This window comes from Gracilinanus agilis, chromosome 1 (genome assembly GCF_016433145.1).
Source record: "Gracilinanus agilis isolate LMUSP501 chromosome 1, AgileGrace, whole genome shotgun sequence".
NCBI classification, from domain to species: domain Eukaryota; kingdom Metazoa; phylum Chordata; class Mammalia; order Didelphimorphia; family Didelphidae; genus Gracilinanus; species Gracilinanus agilis.
The window spans coordinates 77437219-77452405 of record NC_058130.1 but is presented as its reverse complement, the minus strand read 5'-3'; the positions used below and the strand labels follow the sequence as shown (position 1 = coordinate 77452405).

The following is a 15187-nucleotide window of genomic DNA, read 5'->3' as shown; positions in this document are numbered from 1 at the left end:
ACATTCATCTGGCACTTTCAGATTTTTAAGGAACTCTTACATAGCCATAGGTCTAGAGTTGGAAGGGACCCTTAAGGTCACTAAGGATAATCTTATTTCTGAGAGTTTTAAGTGACTTGCCCAAAGGTCACAGAGCTGGTAAAACAACTGTGCCAGGCTGGATCCCACCAGACTTTCTCATGGGGGGAGGGCTGTGAGATAACTCTGCTCTCTGGAAATTTCACTTCAAATGAACTGAAGATAAAAAAAGTCTTAAACAAAGCAGAAGGTTCAAATTGGACATTCATAATCTGGAATCTGTTAGTATCTGACAATGTTTTAAAATGTAATTTACCTTTGAAGTTCCTTTTGTGGAGCAATAAAGTCCCGATCTTCGCAAATACACATATAATTTCTTCCAGGACTTCCTGCCTAGCTCTTTCACATGTAAAAAACCTTGAATTTCAGGACAACTACTGGAGTTTAAAAAATTCTGTCATAGGCAAAATTAAGTAAGAAAGTTAGCTGACATTCATGTGAAGTGAGTAATTAATAGATAAAATTCAAGAAATTCAACTTTTCCCATTAACTAACAGTATATATATATAGATGGCTTAATTCAGCTTTATTTTTCAAATGATCTAATCACATTTTTTTCTACTCAAAGGACAAAAAATCTAGATTCACTCTGGTTGTTAAATGTTATACATGAAATACAGTTTTAGCAAATGATAACAGGAAATATCTATGAAATCATAAGTTTACCCATGAAACAATATAAAGTTTCTACCAAAGTCCTATTTGCTGTCTTTGTTATGTTACAGGTGTGAAAGGCCATTAAATATTTGTAAATTATGGCAGATCCTACAAAATGGAAAGCCTTTGAATACAGGACTGTATGCTATTTGTCCAAGGACCAGCCCAAGTTTGAAAAGGCTCATTAATAAGTCAGCTGTAGGGTGGTGAACGTTTTCAGCCATGGCAAATTCCAAAAACAATTTACTAAGTAACAGAAAATATGAGGGGAAAAATGGCTTCATTTTTGCTTTTCTGTCCCCAGTGCCCAATGCATGAATAAATATTTGTTGAGAACTGATTGATTGGGATATGTGTTAATGACATTATAGATTCTTGAAGCAATAAGAAAAATCATTTACGATGCTGACCTCGCATTCTTCTGTTTTAATAATATTTTCATGTATAATAATCAGAAATGTAGGGCTTTTAGGACACCGAAAACCCTGATGACTGATGAATGAGCCAATAGTCATTATGGCTTCTCAGAACAAAACCATATTTCTATAACCTCTAATTATATTTCAAATTTAGTTAAAATCTGACAAATATTATGTTGACATTACTTGTCTATTTGATCTTCTGTGATGGATTTTGCTCCTTTCAGGGTCTTACTGACATTGTCACATTTCAATTTTATTCATTCTCTACCAGTAGCTTTTAACTCAACATGACTGGGAAAGATCTTTTAACTCAAACCACTTAATTATCTCCTTCACAACAGGGAAGATGTGAGGCAGAAGAAGAAAAAACCTACAGAGAGTAGTCTGATAAAGAATACTGTTCATTAACAACATAAAGTGGGAATCAGGGAGGGGTTTGATATGGGGAGACCAGACAGATTTCTAGTTACTCCTGTGTGCCATAATTATTTAGTTTGAGCACTTGAGCTCTTAGGAAATCAGGCACACCCTGTACAAATAAAAGAACAAAGTCAAACCTAATGATTAAAAAAAAAAATTCTTCATGCCACCACTCCCTTCTATTAGCCATGAGAACTGAGAGCTGGCCACCCTTTAAGAAACAAACAAATGCTGTAGAGTTTTTGGCCATCAGATGATCTAATGAAAGCCTTGATGCTAAAATTTCGCAGGCTCTGGAACTGAAAAGTCATCAAAGCAGAAAAATACCTCCGTCTAAAATCAAAATTTAAAAGGGCTAAAGTTCTGTTCGTTAGAAAGTCCACTAGCTTTTTTTTTCCCTAACTTTTTAAAAACTGAGTTTTTAAACTTTTACACTATCACTACACTATTTACACTTTATTATATTATTTATATTACACTACACTATTTAAAATTATACTCTATTTTAAACTACCACACTAGCAAATTTGGAAGATTTACATTTTTGATGACTTTTCATTAACTCTCTCTCCTTCCTCTGTTCATCTCCTGCCACCCAACAACATAGGAAAGTAAGAATATGTTTGAACTAAAAGATGGAAACTAGACCAAAGATTTCAGTACGAGGAATTCCCTAGTGAGGGGACACTGTGTCCCAATATAGATCACTACCATCTTGGCAACTTTAAGCCTCAGAAGCTGCAGGGAGCAATGTGAAATTATCTGATTTGCCCACAGTGTCACAGCCAGAGGCTGAGAAGACCCAGATCTTTCTTGCTGGCTCCCTGGACATGACACGTCATGCTGCCTCTCTTTAAGGATAATGACACAACCATTTATTTCTATGCTACGTCATGGTTTATAAAAAGCTTTCCTTGCCACAAGTCAGTAAGGGAGGCATTGCAAATATTCTTAACTCCGTTCTATACCACCAAGAATTCTTAAATCTCTCCCACTGTCCCTTCCCCACCATCACAGATGCTACAGACCCTTTCTCAGAATAGTTTTATTCTAAATAAAAAACTAAAAGATATAGGAATACAAAGGAAATGAATTCTATTGAAAGCTATCAAAAATATATTTTAAAAATATAATCTCATAGACTGCCAAGTTAAGAATCCCCTAGTAGAGAGGAGACTGAAACCCGGGAGGGGTAACTAGTTTAAAAAATTTTGGCTTATCTTATGGTGAGTACTGGACCTTTTTCACAGAGATTTAAAAAGGATCTGACAAGAAACGAGCTTCCTACTCGTCATCTGACCACTGACCACTTGCTCAGAGGGGGCTTGGGGTCAATGTAAACAGTACGAAAAACAAATGCCCATCTGTTTCCATTTTGGCCCACTCTAGAGATCAAATGACTTGCAGTTCTTTTCAGAGTCAAAGTAAGTTTATGCTATTTTCTAACTGATCATTTAAGTTAGAAAAATTCTGGGCACATGAAGATTTCCCAAGTGAGCATTTATTTTTGGTTACCATAAACCAAACTTGGGGATGAGGCGGTGACATGGATAAGGAAGCAGCCACTTCAGAGTTATTCATAATTACACAATTACAGCTCCTGGGGGTTTGAGCCACCCCCCTCTCCGACCCCCCTTTAATAAACAGCACTTCAGCAGACGTCTATTTCTGCAGTACCTGCAGAAGCTGAGTTTGGGGAATACTGCCATTTGATTGCTGACACCAAGCCACCATCTGTTCTGGGAAGAAATTCTAGGAAAACAGGGACAAAACCAAACATACAGAAAGTTAGTCTTTTCCTCTACTTGAAGGCCACGTCAATCACGTGTTGCTGATGATAAACATTTTGATTCCAACTGCTTCAAGGGGATCCTCTGTATGCCTCCCACACCAAAAAATACTCTTGACTTTTTTAATGTACATATTTTATAAGTAAGCTCCAAGACTATGAAATTCAAATTTTAAAAAATTCAGCATTTTAAAAATGTTGAATATAGATTTGTAATTTCCATGATGGCTTGAATGTTCATTCTGTTAAAAATCTCTCATTCTGGGGCAGCTAAGTGACTCGATGGATGGAGAACCAGGCATAGAGATGGGAGGTCCTGGGTTTAAATCTGGTCTCAGCCACTTCCTAGAGGTGTGACCCTGGGCAAGTCACTTAACCCCAAATGCCTAGTCCTTACCGCTCTTCTGCCTTGGAACCAATACTTAGTTAAGAAAAAGAATCTCTCATTTTGCATGTTATAAACATGTATATAAAAGATCTACATTCGGACTACTAAACTGAATATGATTTCATTCAGACTACTGAATTGAATATAATTACAGTTATAAGAATAATCAAAGCTTTATACATTATAAATTAAACTACAGTAAAAATTTGTATTTGTGTGGAAAAGCAATGTCCTGTGTTACTCAAAGATATAGGATTTTTAGGTAACAAAAATCATTATGGGTCCAGAAACAAAATCTTATTCTAGCTTCTATACACTCCGAGGACTTACCACAGGATTTTTGAAAAACTCATATTTTGCATAATTCTTCCTGAATAAAAATTTACTTTCGCCTCCCATTGTGCTTTCCACTTGAACCACCAGCTCATGGTCTTCTAAGCACCTTTCTGTAGAGAAAAGAGGAGGCTCATTTAAAATTTTTCTTAAATCGTTTATTTATCATTCTTTCAAATATAGTGTGAGAAATTTTAATGGCTGAACAAGAATATTCCTATTAAAATTATGCATCCCCATTCCCACCCCTACTAAATGAAAAAACCCCAAAATAACAGACTTTGATATTCGGAAGGAATATATGCAGAACAAAATTAAAGACTAAACTGTCGAGAGAAGAAAAAGGAAAAGTGTCAAGGGCAGAGGTTGAAAGAAAGAAGAAAGAATGAAGGATGAAAGAGATTTTAATGCTTTTGGCTAAAGAAGGAATATGAAGAGCATCAAGTTTGATAGGGAACACACTCTGGGGTGCGAGAAATGATGGTAAGAGGAAGAGTCACTTCCCGCAGAGCACCTGACTTTCCTGACAGTGCCCGGCTCACAGCATAAACAAAGGTGGAACTTGTTTGGGAATGTGGTTTTTAGACCCAAGCTTTGCCCTGGAGGCCGCTGGTATGGCTGCTACAACAGCATATAAGCCCTTAAAAATAGGGAGAGTGATGAAAACTAAATCAGGTTTTAAATGAATCGTTACAGGTAGCTGCTTGTTTCAGACTTAGGTGGAAAATTATTTATGGGAGGAATGAGGAATTGCCTAGTAAATGGTGTATTCCCCAAAAGTGTGAACAGCTATTTTAAAATATATGTGTGGATACTTGGAAATAAATGAGTGCAGGACAATATTAAGGGCCACTTGGCAGGAATGAAGTCAGAATATACATATATATAAAATATATATTATATACACACACACATATATTCTGACTTCTGAATAATATACAATGTATTATTAATATATAATATTATTACTATATAACAATATTCAGAATAATACATACACATACTATTTGTGGATAGTATGTATATATATAAATATATTTTTTATATATACACTAGTTCTTAGAAAAACAGGTAGGATGATGGGTATAACACTTTTAATATAATGAACACTGCTGAGAACTTGATTACTGAAAATGTCAAATTTATTATGTGAAGTGATGATTAAAGATACTTAAAGAACAAACCTTTGTGCCTCTTCACTAGTCATAGGCAGAAACAAACTTTTGCTTAAGGTAAAACCCCACAACTGAGGTGAGGAAGAAAAGATGCAAAGCAATTCTGAATTAAAGCAATATCAAGTCAGTAGGAACAGCTGTTCCACCTGAAAGATCTCATTCATAGCAGCCCCCGAGAACATCCAAGTGGAGTGTCAGAGTTATTTCCCAAGGGCCAAAAAAGCTCATTTTCCTAGTTCTGATGCTTGGCTCTCTTAAATGATTTAAAAAGAGGCTTTAGCTGAGAAAAGAATTTTTCCCCCATGAAGCAAAAATTTACCTGCCCCCATGTGAATCAAAATAGGCCAAAACTGGCATCTGCAATGCACCTCCCTCCCCTCAGTTGGCTGTTTTGTCCTAGGGCTGGGTCTTGATAATGACAGGAGAGTTACTCCTTTGAGTTGCCAAGACAGCACCTTGTAGATCCCTCAATAAATACTTGCTTTTTGCTATGGAGAGGAATTTCTCCTATTACACCATTAAGGAACCTTAGAGCTACTGAGAAGCCTAGGGTAAAATTTTATATAGATATGGGCCTTTGCAAATCTTAAAGCACTATAAAAGCTTAAAGCACTTAAAACTAGCTATTACTGTTGTTTTTATCATGATGATGATGCTGAGACCAATGTGAGAGAATTATATCAGGGTCATCCAACATGGGGTATTTAAAAAAAAATTTTCCTTCTCCTTATTTTCTTGCCCTCTACCAGTAACTACTTCCCTTTCCTAAACCTTCTTTCCTCCTTTCCAAAAAAGAAATGGAGGGAACTAAACAATTTATTCTTTACTGGAGAAGAAACTTTTATATGCCATGAAATCATATTGTCATGGAAAACATTTAAGACCAACATCGATCTACATGTCAAATCTGCATTCTATTCTGAAAATTTCATTGAAAAAAACTTTATTTCTATAATGAGGAAAAATAAAATCATCAATTATCTCTTTATTAGTAAATTTAGAAGTCTCTCTGTCTTTCTGTCTCTCTCTCTGATCTTGGGAAAGTTCCCTGACTTGCGCCTCAGACAACACTCTGTAAAGACTCCAAGTTGCAAAGGAGGTTCATTGGTGGAGAGAATGTCCCAATGTGAGCCATCTACACTATTAACATCATAAACATGGCCTAAAACAGTATTATTTTGCCTCAAAAATAAAACACTGAATTAAGAAAAAAAGCATGCATATCATTCAAATCATCTTTTGCCACCTCTTTCAAAGACGTCCAGTGGCATGATGTGAAAGCAGGATTTTTCTAACAGGATAATGAATGGTCTTAAAATATAGTTGCTGCCATTAAAAAAAAAAAAAAAAGGAAGCTGTATTATGCACAGCATGGAGATAAGCTCCAAAAGTATAGGACTCATCATACAGTAACTGTCATCTCTGGATGCAAGGGTCAGCAGTAGAATGACAGATTATTTATTAAGAGAATGGCAGCCAGGCTAAGTCTCAATAGCAAAATTAGTGACAAAATGACACTTAGCTGCAACACTTGGTTATGTGTATGAACAAAACACTCCATTCTCAACCTAGAATTCAGTTGACATACCGAGCTCATCACAGAACAAACAGCTAGCTGTCAATATGCATTTAACAGCTGCTCAGAATTTCCAAGATTGTAATAAATTTTGAATAAAGTAATCAGCAAGAACACATGCCCACTGAAGATAATGGCTAAGCTGCCTTATTTTTTTTAAAGGCTTTGGAGGAAAGGGTATCTTCTAGATTTGGATAACTTCTAGGTTTATTGGTTACTTTGAAACTTTTGTACATATTGGTACTCTTATCTATTTAGGGTCCAAAATTGAGAAATATTTCACAAAGTTATTTTCACCCCATTTTCTGTTTCACAAAAATAAAAAAGGAATAGAAATATCCCAGGGAAGAATGTTGCCCTTACCTTTTTTTTTTTTTTTTTTGGCCTTTAACCTAATTTACAAAGGCTAATAAAGCAGCTAGCCACTGACATTTTGGGTTTTCATTTTGATATTTGTAAATCAAATTCAGGCAATAAATACTTTTGAAGTACCTACTATGTGTCTTTTCCTATCCTTAAGGAGATCTCTAAGTCTAATGGGGGAGATAATATGCAAATAACTATGTACAAACAAAATACACAAAGGATAAATGGATGATAATCAACAAAGAAATGGTACTAGAATTAAGGGGGACTGGGAAGGGCTTCCTGAAGAAGGTGGGCTTTTAGTTGAGCCTTGAAGGAAACCAGAAGATAAATAGCAAAGTGATTTCTTAGTCTCAAGTTTCTTCTCAGCTCTGTCTGGCTTGTTCCACAAACTTGTCCCAAATATAAATTATGTTCCCAACTTTCCATGAAACACTGTCTGTGTAGAGTGGCACATACTTCTTTCATGTATTCTGTGCATCATTTCAGTAGATATTTAAGAGATAAGCTGACTTAATAACTTTCACAGCTGACTAATTAATATAATGTAATTTAAACCAGAATATGCCATAATTAAATCAGTCTTTGAGATATTTTCCACTCACATGCTTGGCAGAGGCATGGCAGACTGAGATGACTTCCAAACCCCACTTCTTTAAAATGTGGGCATTTACTAGCCTGTACTTGCTATTCCTTTTCCTTGCTCAGCTATGTTCAGTTATAATTCATTTCAATACATCAAGACAGTAAGGTTCAGAAGAACCTGGCTAAGGACTATTAACATAGCACTAACCACAGTGTTTAAAACAAAGCAGGAGATGCATAAATGCTAAATGATTGGTATTATTATTATTATTTGTTAAAGCATAATAAAAACAAAACAAAGCACTGGTTTTTCCTATATTATCTCTGATCCTCTCTGCAGCCCAGGGAGATTTGTGCCACAATGAATAAATACTGTTCCTGTGTTATAATATCTAGCATTTACTATATATTGCCTGCAAGTTTGCAAAGCACTTCTAATATATTATTTCATCTGATTGTCAGAACCACTTTGAGAAGAATGGGGCTATTATTGTTCCCATTTGGAGATAAAGAAACAAAGGGTAAATGATTTGCCAAGGGTCTCACAGCAACTGGGTGACTGAGGTAAGACTTCAATTCCTGTCTTTCTGCTTCCAAGTCCGGAACTCTACCCATTAAGATAGGACGCCTTTATTATACAGAAGGACACTGAAGTTTAGGGAAATTAAGTGACTTTCTTATGGTTAAAAACTTATTGTGCCAGAGGCAGCATCAGAACTCAGGTTTCTCTGGACTTCAACTCCAGCATCCTTTCTACTCTACACACTTGTCTCTACTGTTGGCTCTCAATAAAAAATCCTAAATTCAGTACTCAAAACTCAACAAGCCAAAAATGTTATAGAGACTTCTACCCCCACCCTCTTTGGTACCATAACAAGTATTTGGTATGGATTTTTCAAAATGTATTAAATAAATGACTCCCAGCAAACCAAAGGAGGGGATTAATGCTGACATTCTGGAATGACTCTACAAACTATGTAACCATCTCTGACTTCTCACTAAGGCACTGGGGGGAAAAGTGGTAGGAAAAAAATGTCCTGAGGCAAGAGATGCCGCCATCTTGAATGACAGCAGGGTTATCATCCCTTTCACCTCCCCAGAAGTCAGTGGGATACTGACTGCTGCCAATAATCCATTACCAGCATCCACAGCTGAGCACAGTGAGATGCTTCAGTCACTCACACATATGCCATGTTCTCAGAGTTAAAAGAAAGTCATTCACATCAAGTAATTGCTATCTTGGGAACTACCCCCGTCTTTTCTAAATCCATCATTCATTTTTTTAAAAATATGAAGTGTCGAATATTTTTAAGAGTATGTATTTTAGCTGGAAAAAAAATTACTGAGAGAGCAATACTTCAGGATGCTAGATTTCTACACAGATAGATAACTGCTTTCAAAATTATGTCCAGGCAACTCAATGATCTTGAGCAGAACATCTGGAGTTTTATGGATTTATCTATGGATAAATGTTAATACCCTACATGAACTCGGGTAATCCGCAATCAATATATGCTCAAGAAATCTAATTTTTAATATTCAATGAAGCAAAATATAATTTTTAAGGGTAAAACTTGTTGGAAACAAATTCCAAGAAACCAAAAAAAACAAAATAATCTGTACAAAGATGTTCATTGTTGCTTATTTATAGTGATAAAATAATGGTGACAAAAGAAATGGCTATGGGGTTCAGTGATGACTGAACAATGGTGACATTAAAGAATGGAGTACTACAATGCCATTAAGCATGTCAAATATGAAGAAAAATTTAAAAACAATGGAAACAGAGTGGAGAGAGAGCCAGATCTGGAGACAGGAGGTCCTGGGTTCAAATTTGACCTCAAATACTTCCTAGCTATGTGATCCTGGGCAAGTCACTTAACCCCCCAGTGCCTAGCCCTTACTCCTCTTTTGCCTTTGGACCAATACATGTATTGATTCTAAGATAAAAGGTGAAGGTTTAAAAAAATAATGGAAAGACTAAGTGCATATAGGGGTAGGTTTGTATGTGTGTACTGACTATAATGTTTAATATATATATATATATATATATATATATATATATATATATATACTCATATGTCAATGGAAAATCATTCTCATATGAGTGGCAACCTGGCATAGTGGACAGAATCTTAGACTTGGGAGTCTGACTACCAAGGCTGAAATTTTGCTTTAGATACTTGCTAATTATGACTCTGGACAACCTCATTCTTCATCTGTAAAATGAAGAGCAGTTAAGTTTCTGCGATCCTTTCTAGCCTAAAATCTATGATCCTGTGTCCATATGAGCTTAATCATTAAAAGCATTATGTATTTACCTAAATGCAACTAACCTTTCTACCTAATCTTCAATTCTGGACCCACTTTGTTGTCTGTACGCTTATTTGTATTTATTATATTTATAATTATTCTCTGAAAATTTGTATGTGTGTGAAATTTTGTCTGCTCTGGTTAGAAGAGATGCTCCTGCAGAATAGAAATTTTTTCTTTCTTTGCATTTGTATCTCTAGTGCCTGGTACACAGCAGAGAGTTAATAAATGCTTGCTGATTAATTGGTTATGCAAAAGTTATTTAGTTAATGAGAGCCTCTATTCTAAAATGGAGATCATGCCTGTATTACCTTTTAAGTACTTTAAACTAACTTATATTTGAGTTATGCATAAACTGTGTTAGGTATACTGAAGTATAATTTTCATTATATGCCTGGTTAATATTAATGGATTTTATTTTATACAAAATTAGAAAACCATTTTAATGAATCACCTAATACGTACTCTAATTCAAAACATTATAATATCACTTTTATATTAGTCACTTCAAACAAAGAAAAGAATGGCTGGGTATCAGGAGAAATAAAAGAAGAGGCAGAAGAACTCTGCTGATTTGAATGACGGAAAGTATTTACTGATATTTCCTTGCTTTCCTCAGAATGCTAACTTTGTTTCATGTTAGTAGTTTGTTCAAGGGGACATCAAAAATGTGCAAAATGCACTTAAAAAACAAACAAATAACCAAATATTGGAAAAATGTATCCACTGTATCCACTGGTTGTTCTTTATGAAAGAAGCTACAGAGGTGAGGGTTGGAGGAGACAATATAATGAAGAATATTCTAGAAATTTCTTTGCAAATACATTCTATGACATTCTTGAATGTCATTTCCTTGTGTGTAAGTCTAACTAACTAAAGAATCTAAAACTTGGTTCCAAAGTCCCAGGCTTCCATCTTTCTTCTTTTGTGTTTTCTTTATAAACGGACCATCACTACACCTTATAGAGCCTATGATCTCCCTCTAGTTTTTTACATTATAAAGTGAATAAGTACAAAAATGGAACAGTCTTAACTCATTCTGTGTTCACAGTTGGTATGTTGGTATGCACATGTGGTTGTACATAGACAAGTTTAACTCTCCTTTCTTAATGTGAGTACCTTCAGAGTAAAATGAATATAAGAATTCTTTTCTCCTCTCCCAAGATACAAGATTACTCATGCTAAGTGAGGAACTATTTCGAATGTTGTACAATATAGCAACTTTCCTGCATTCCAATCTAAATCATGGTAAGATATTTTTAGAGGAAAAAAAATACAAAAGTAAACAACTTCCTTAGGACAGCCCTTAATTTCTTTTGCTTGATAATGTTGATTTACTTATGATATATACAGCACATATGTCCTACACATAAATGTGCAAACTCTAGAATATCTACAGAAAAATCAGTTTTACAGAACATGATTACTTATTCTGAAATATAGGTGTAGACATAAGACTTTTAAACAATTTCAAAAACATTGCTCAATGTCGTCTGGTTCTACTTCATAGGATTTATATAAGGTTGGCAGTGTCTATGTATGTTTGTACATGTACACATGTATGAATGTGTATAGATATTGCCCTTTTCCCACCCTTGTCAATTTCCAAAGTATTTGGGTACCAAGAGAAGCTTTTGATTGCCTTGTCAGCCCACTGGCTCTATTCATTCAGGGATGTTACAAAACTGGAGTTTGACAGCACAATTAGTCTCCATGGAAGCTATTGTGATGTCACAATCATTGAATTGTGGCATCACTGAATGAATCTGGCAGAAGAAGGATGTTAGTCACAAAGGAGAAAGCTTCTGTTTACATACAAATACCTTGGTAATCAGTAGTGATGGGAAAAAATACAGAAAGGGTTCCTGCTGCCATAATTTAACCATTTAAAAAGCATTCTTCATTTGGAAATTTTACCTGAATTTAAAACACAGTTCTTTAGAATAATTAATACTGATTTCTAGAAAGCAAATCTTACTTTACACCACATAACCTGAAGTAATGGCATTTTAGTTACTTGTATATCATGGACTTAAGAGACATATATTTAGTGCATTACATTGATTCATAAGAAAGACTTTTGACTTAGCATTTAATTCTTTTAAAAAAATTCAAAGAAAAATTCCTTTTCAGAGGAGGAAATCATGGTTAAAATAACTATTTGTGACTTTTATGCCCTTCTCATATCACCTTACCCAATAAGAATTTAAGATTAAAATTGTCAAATATTGATTCTTAAAATTAAGTATTTGAAGAGCACCATTCTTGATTATAATTATAACTAAGCAATTCCTATAATCTTTTGGCTTGTTGTGTCTTTATGTATTATTTCATCAGAAAGATTATTTTTCATCCTTTAAATAGTATACCTCTTAAGCTAATGAGCTACATAAAATATATTTAAACTATATATATATACATATATATATAAATAATGTGTATATACCCAGACACAACTATATATGGGTATGTGCATGTGCATATATAAGTGGGTGTATGGATTATTAACTAGCTCAGTGAGCTACTGCTAAAGAACTAGGTCTATATTAAATTGATTTATAATGTTCTTCAATTCCCAGTGGTTCTCCATTTGCCTTTTTGCCAGTTGTAACCATGGCACTCAAATTTCAATTAGATGGCTGAGCTGATACCCTGAGAGCAGTTACCATCATTGGTCTCCAAGCTGGTGCAAGTGGTTATGACTTTCCCAAGTCACAATTCAGTCTGTTTCCCTCCCCCATGCTGCAGAGTAGAATCCCATCCCAGAGGTAGGCAAGGCAGTTTCTTTTTCTATTCCCAGCTGGTAAGAAAATGAGATGGGTGGAATCGCAGGCCATAACTCTTTGGGGATCAAACTTAATTTGCCTAAGCCTTTAATATGCCATTGCCTCAACTAACACATAGCAAGCTTACAAAGAGCACCGAAGTGAAGAACAGGAGAGAAGGTGGAGACATGAAAAATCAATGAATCAAATAATAAATCATGAATAACAAGGTGTTTAGGGCAATGCATAGGATTCATGGTAGTTCTGTAACTAAGAGAATTATTTATATATGATTCCTAGTTCTGATTTGGTAAAGCAAAATTCATTTCATCACACACTGAATATTCAAAGGTGCCATTATTCAGAGAAACATTGAGAGCCTGGACTGTTCCCTACCTAATCCTAGGTGAAGGTGATGCTCCACTAGGGTCCAGCTGTTGTCATCCACACAATGACTTTTGTAAACGAGCAGCTGGCAGAGGTCCCTGGCTGTCATGTCTGCTAGAATCTCCACCACTTTGCATGTCCCATCTTCACTAAAGACTTTAACATCCTGCAACATATAAAGGATACACTTACAGATAAACAGCTCCATGTATTAAAAATAGGAAAATCACACACAACTCTTGTAGACAGAAGAATTCTTCAGCATCTTGGCACCCACCACAAGTGAACAAGAATAATTGGCTTTAAGATTTTCTCTCTATCCCCAACTCACCCTCCACCACCCTTCTCCCCTCATCCCAGACTTCTCCCACCAGAGAGAGAGAGAGAGAGAGAGAGAGAGAGAGAGAGGACAAAAGCATGTAGGATGACAATGTAATTTATCATCAAAACACCCAGGATACCTAAAATGGCATAAAGCATGACTGAAACAGTACCTAATAAGTTCCTTCGGAGAGGTCTAGAAAAGGACAAAATTAAGCTGGAAACCACATCTGGTCTTGGGTCCTGGCAATTTGATTGCTAAAGCTAATAGCAAAACTAAACATAATAGCTTCCTCCTCTCAATAGAAACTTTTGATGGATACACCTGACCTGTATTTCCAGTTGTCAGACCATCACATTTCTCCCGATTTCTCATTCTCTTGGTCTTGGGCAGAAGATGTGATAAAGCAGTATCTATTACTGCATATTTTTTAATGGAGAAAAGGACAAGGAAGCACATAGAGAGTTCCACCCTAATCCACACTCCCCCCCCTCCCCCTTACAAAATTGCAAAGAAATTTCATTTCCCTTGAGCTGTTTAAATCTACTAAATATCTGGAACACTGGCAAAGTAAATTTTAAAGGGTCAAAATGTGATTCTACTGATTTTTAAAGATAACACATGCTAGCAAGAAATGCTTTTGTAGATGCAACCTTTAGAGTAATCTGAGATGGGGGGAAAAATCTTACCTCAACAGCATGCAAAAGGCAGCAGTCAGAAGAACAAGATGGCATTTTTAAATATAGATTGCCTCTTGAAAGAGAGTTTGTTCTCTGTCTCTTCCAACTCCTGGCAAGCTTAGCGCCACCCTCCACCCCCCACCCCCCCAGGGTGTTTTGCTGGGTCAACAGATTACTGTACTCTACCTGTCCCGTAGCCCCCTTAGCCCCTCCTGAAGGTACTGTTTCTGGGCTTGCAGGGAAACCCTCCCAGCTTCTCCACTCAAAGGGTTACACACATACAATCTTTTAGGTAGTGAATCAAACCACACTCTACAGACCAATCACATCCTTCCTTGGAACTGATGTAATCATTTCCCCACACACTATCAGACTAACAATTTACCCCCCCCCCCATAATAACAATTATTATTTTTTTAAAACCAACAAACAAGGAAATGTTTGTTTTGTGACCACCCACCGCATGGTAAATGTACTGTAACATTAGAAAGTTCAAAGAAAAGAAATCATAAATTTCTGAGCCAAAGCATGTGTGTTCTCTGAATTTGGATTTGTTTGCCAAATCTCTTCATAATCCTTCAGCCCTGAAGCCGATGTCATCCACAGGCATGCAAGTGAAACACTTGAACTTTTACTCAAACCTGTTTCTGTGACCTTTTCCCAAGAAGCCGCCACCACCATCACCTCCAAAACTCTCCCTTCTGTCCTTTTTCTACTGTTTTGGCCAAGAGGATATACTTTGTCTTAACTTTTATTTCAAGTGAAACTGATCTGGCAAAGGGAGTGAGAGGGATTATCATTAACTCCATCCCAAGTCACAGCCAAAAAAAAAAAAACAACAACAACAGAAGGAAGGAAATAAAAAGCAGAAAGAAAAAGGAAAGAAAAACAGAATTGAGAGAGAAAAGGAAGGAAGGAAGGAAGGAAGGAA

General features: G+C 35.9%; 1 protein-coding gene across 2 annotated transcripts in view; it reads right to left on the bottom strand.

Annotated features, from left to right (window-relative positions):
• Nucleotides 1–15187, bottom strand: part of GRB10 (growth factor receptor bound protein 10) — a 217748-nt gene that overhangs the window by 20928 nt on the left and 181633 nt on the right. For both annotated transcript variants that reach the window (XM_044671364.1, XM_044671442.1), the window contains exons 6-9: nt 13264–13420; nt 4085–4200; nt 3255–3329; nt 335–472 (exon numbers count right to left, since the gene is read on the bottom strand). In XM_044671364.1, coding sequence (XP_044527299.1) covers nt 335–472; nt 3255–3329; nt 4085–4200; nt 13264–13420 — 486 coding nt within the window. The remainder of the gene's footprint in view (nt 1–334; nt 473–3254; nt 3330–4084; nt 4201–13263; nt 13421–15187) is intronic.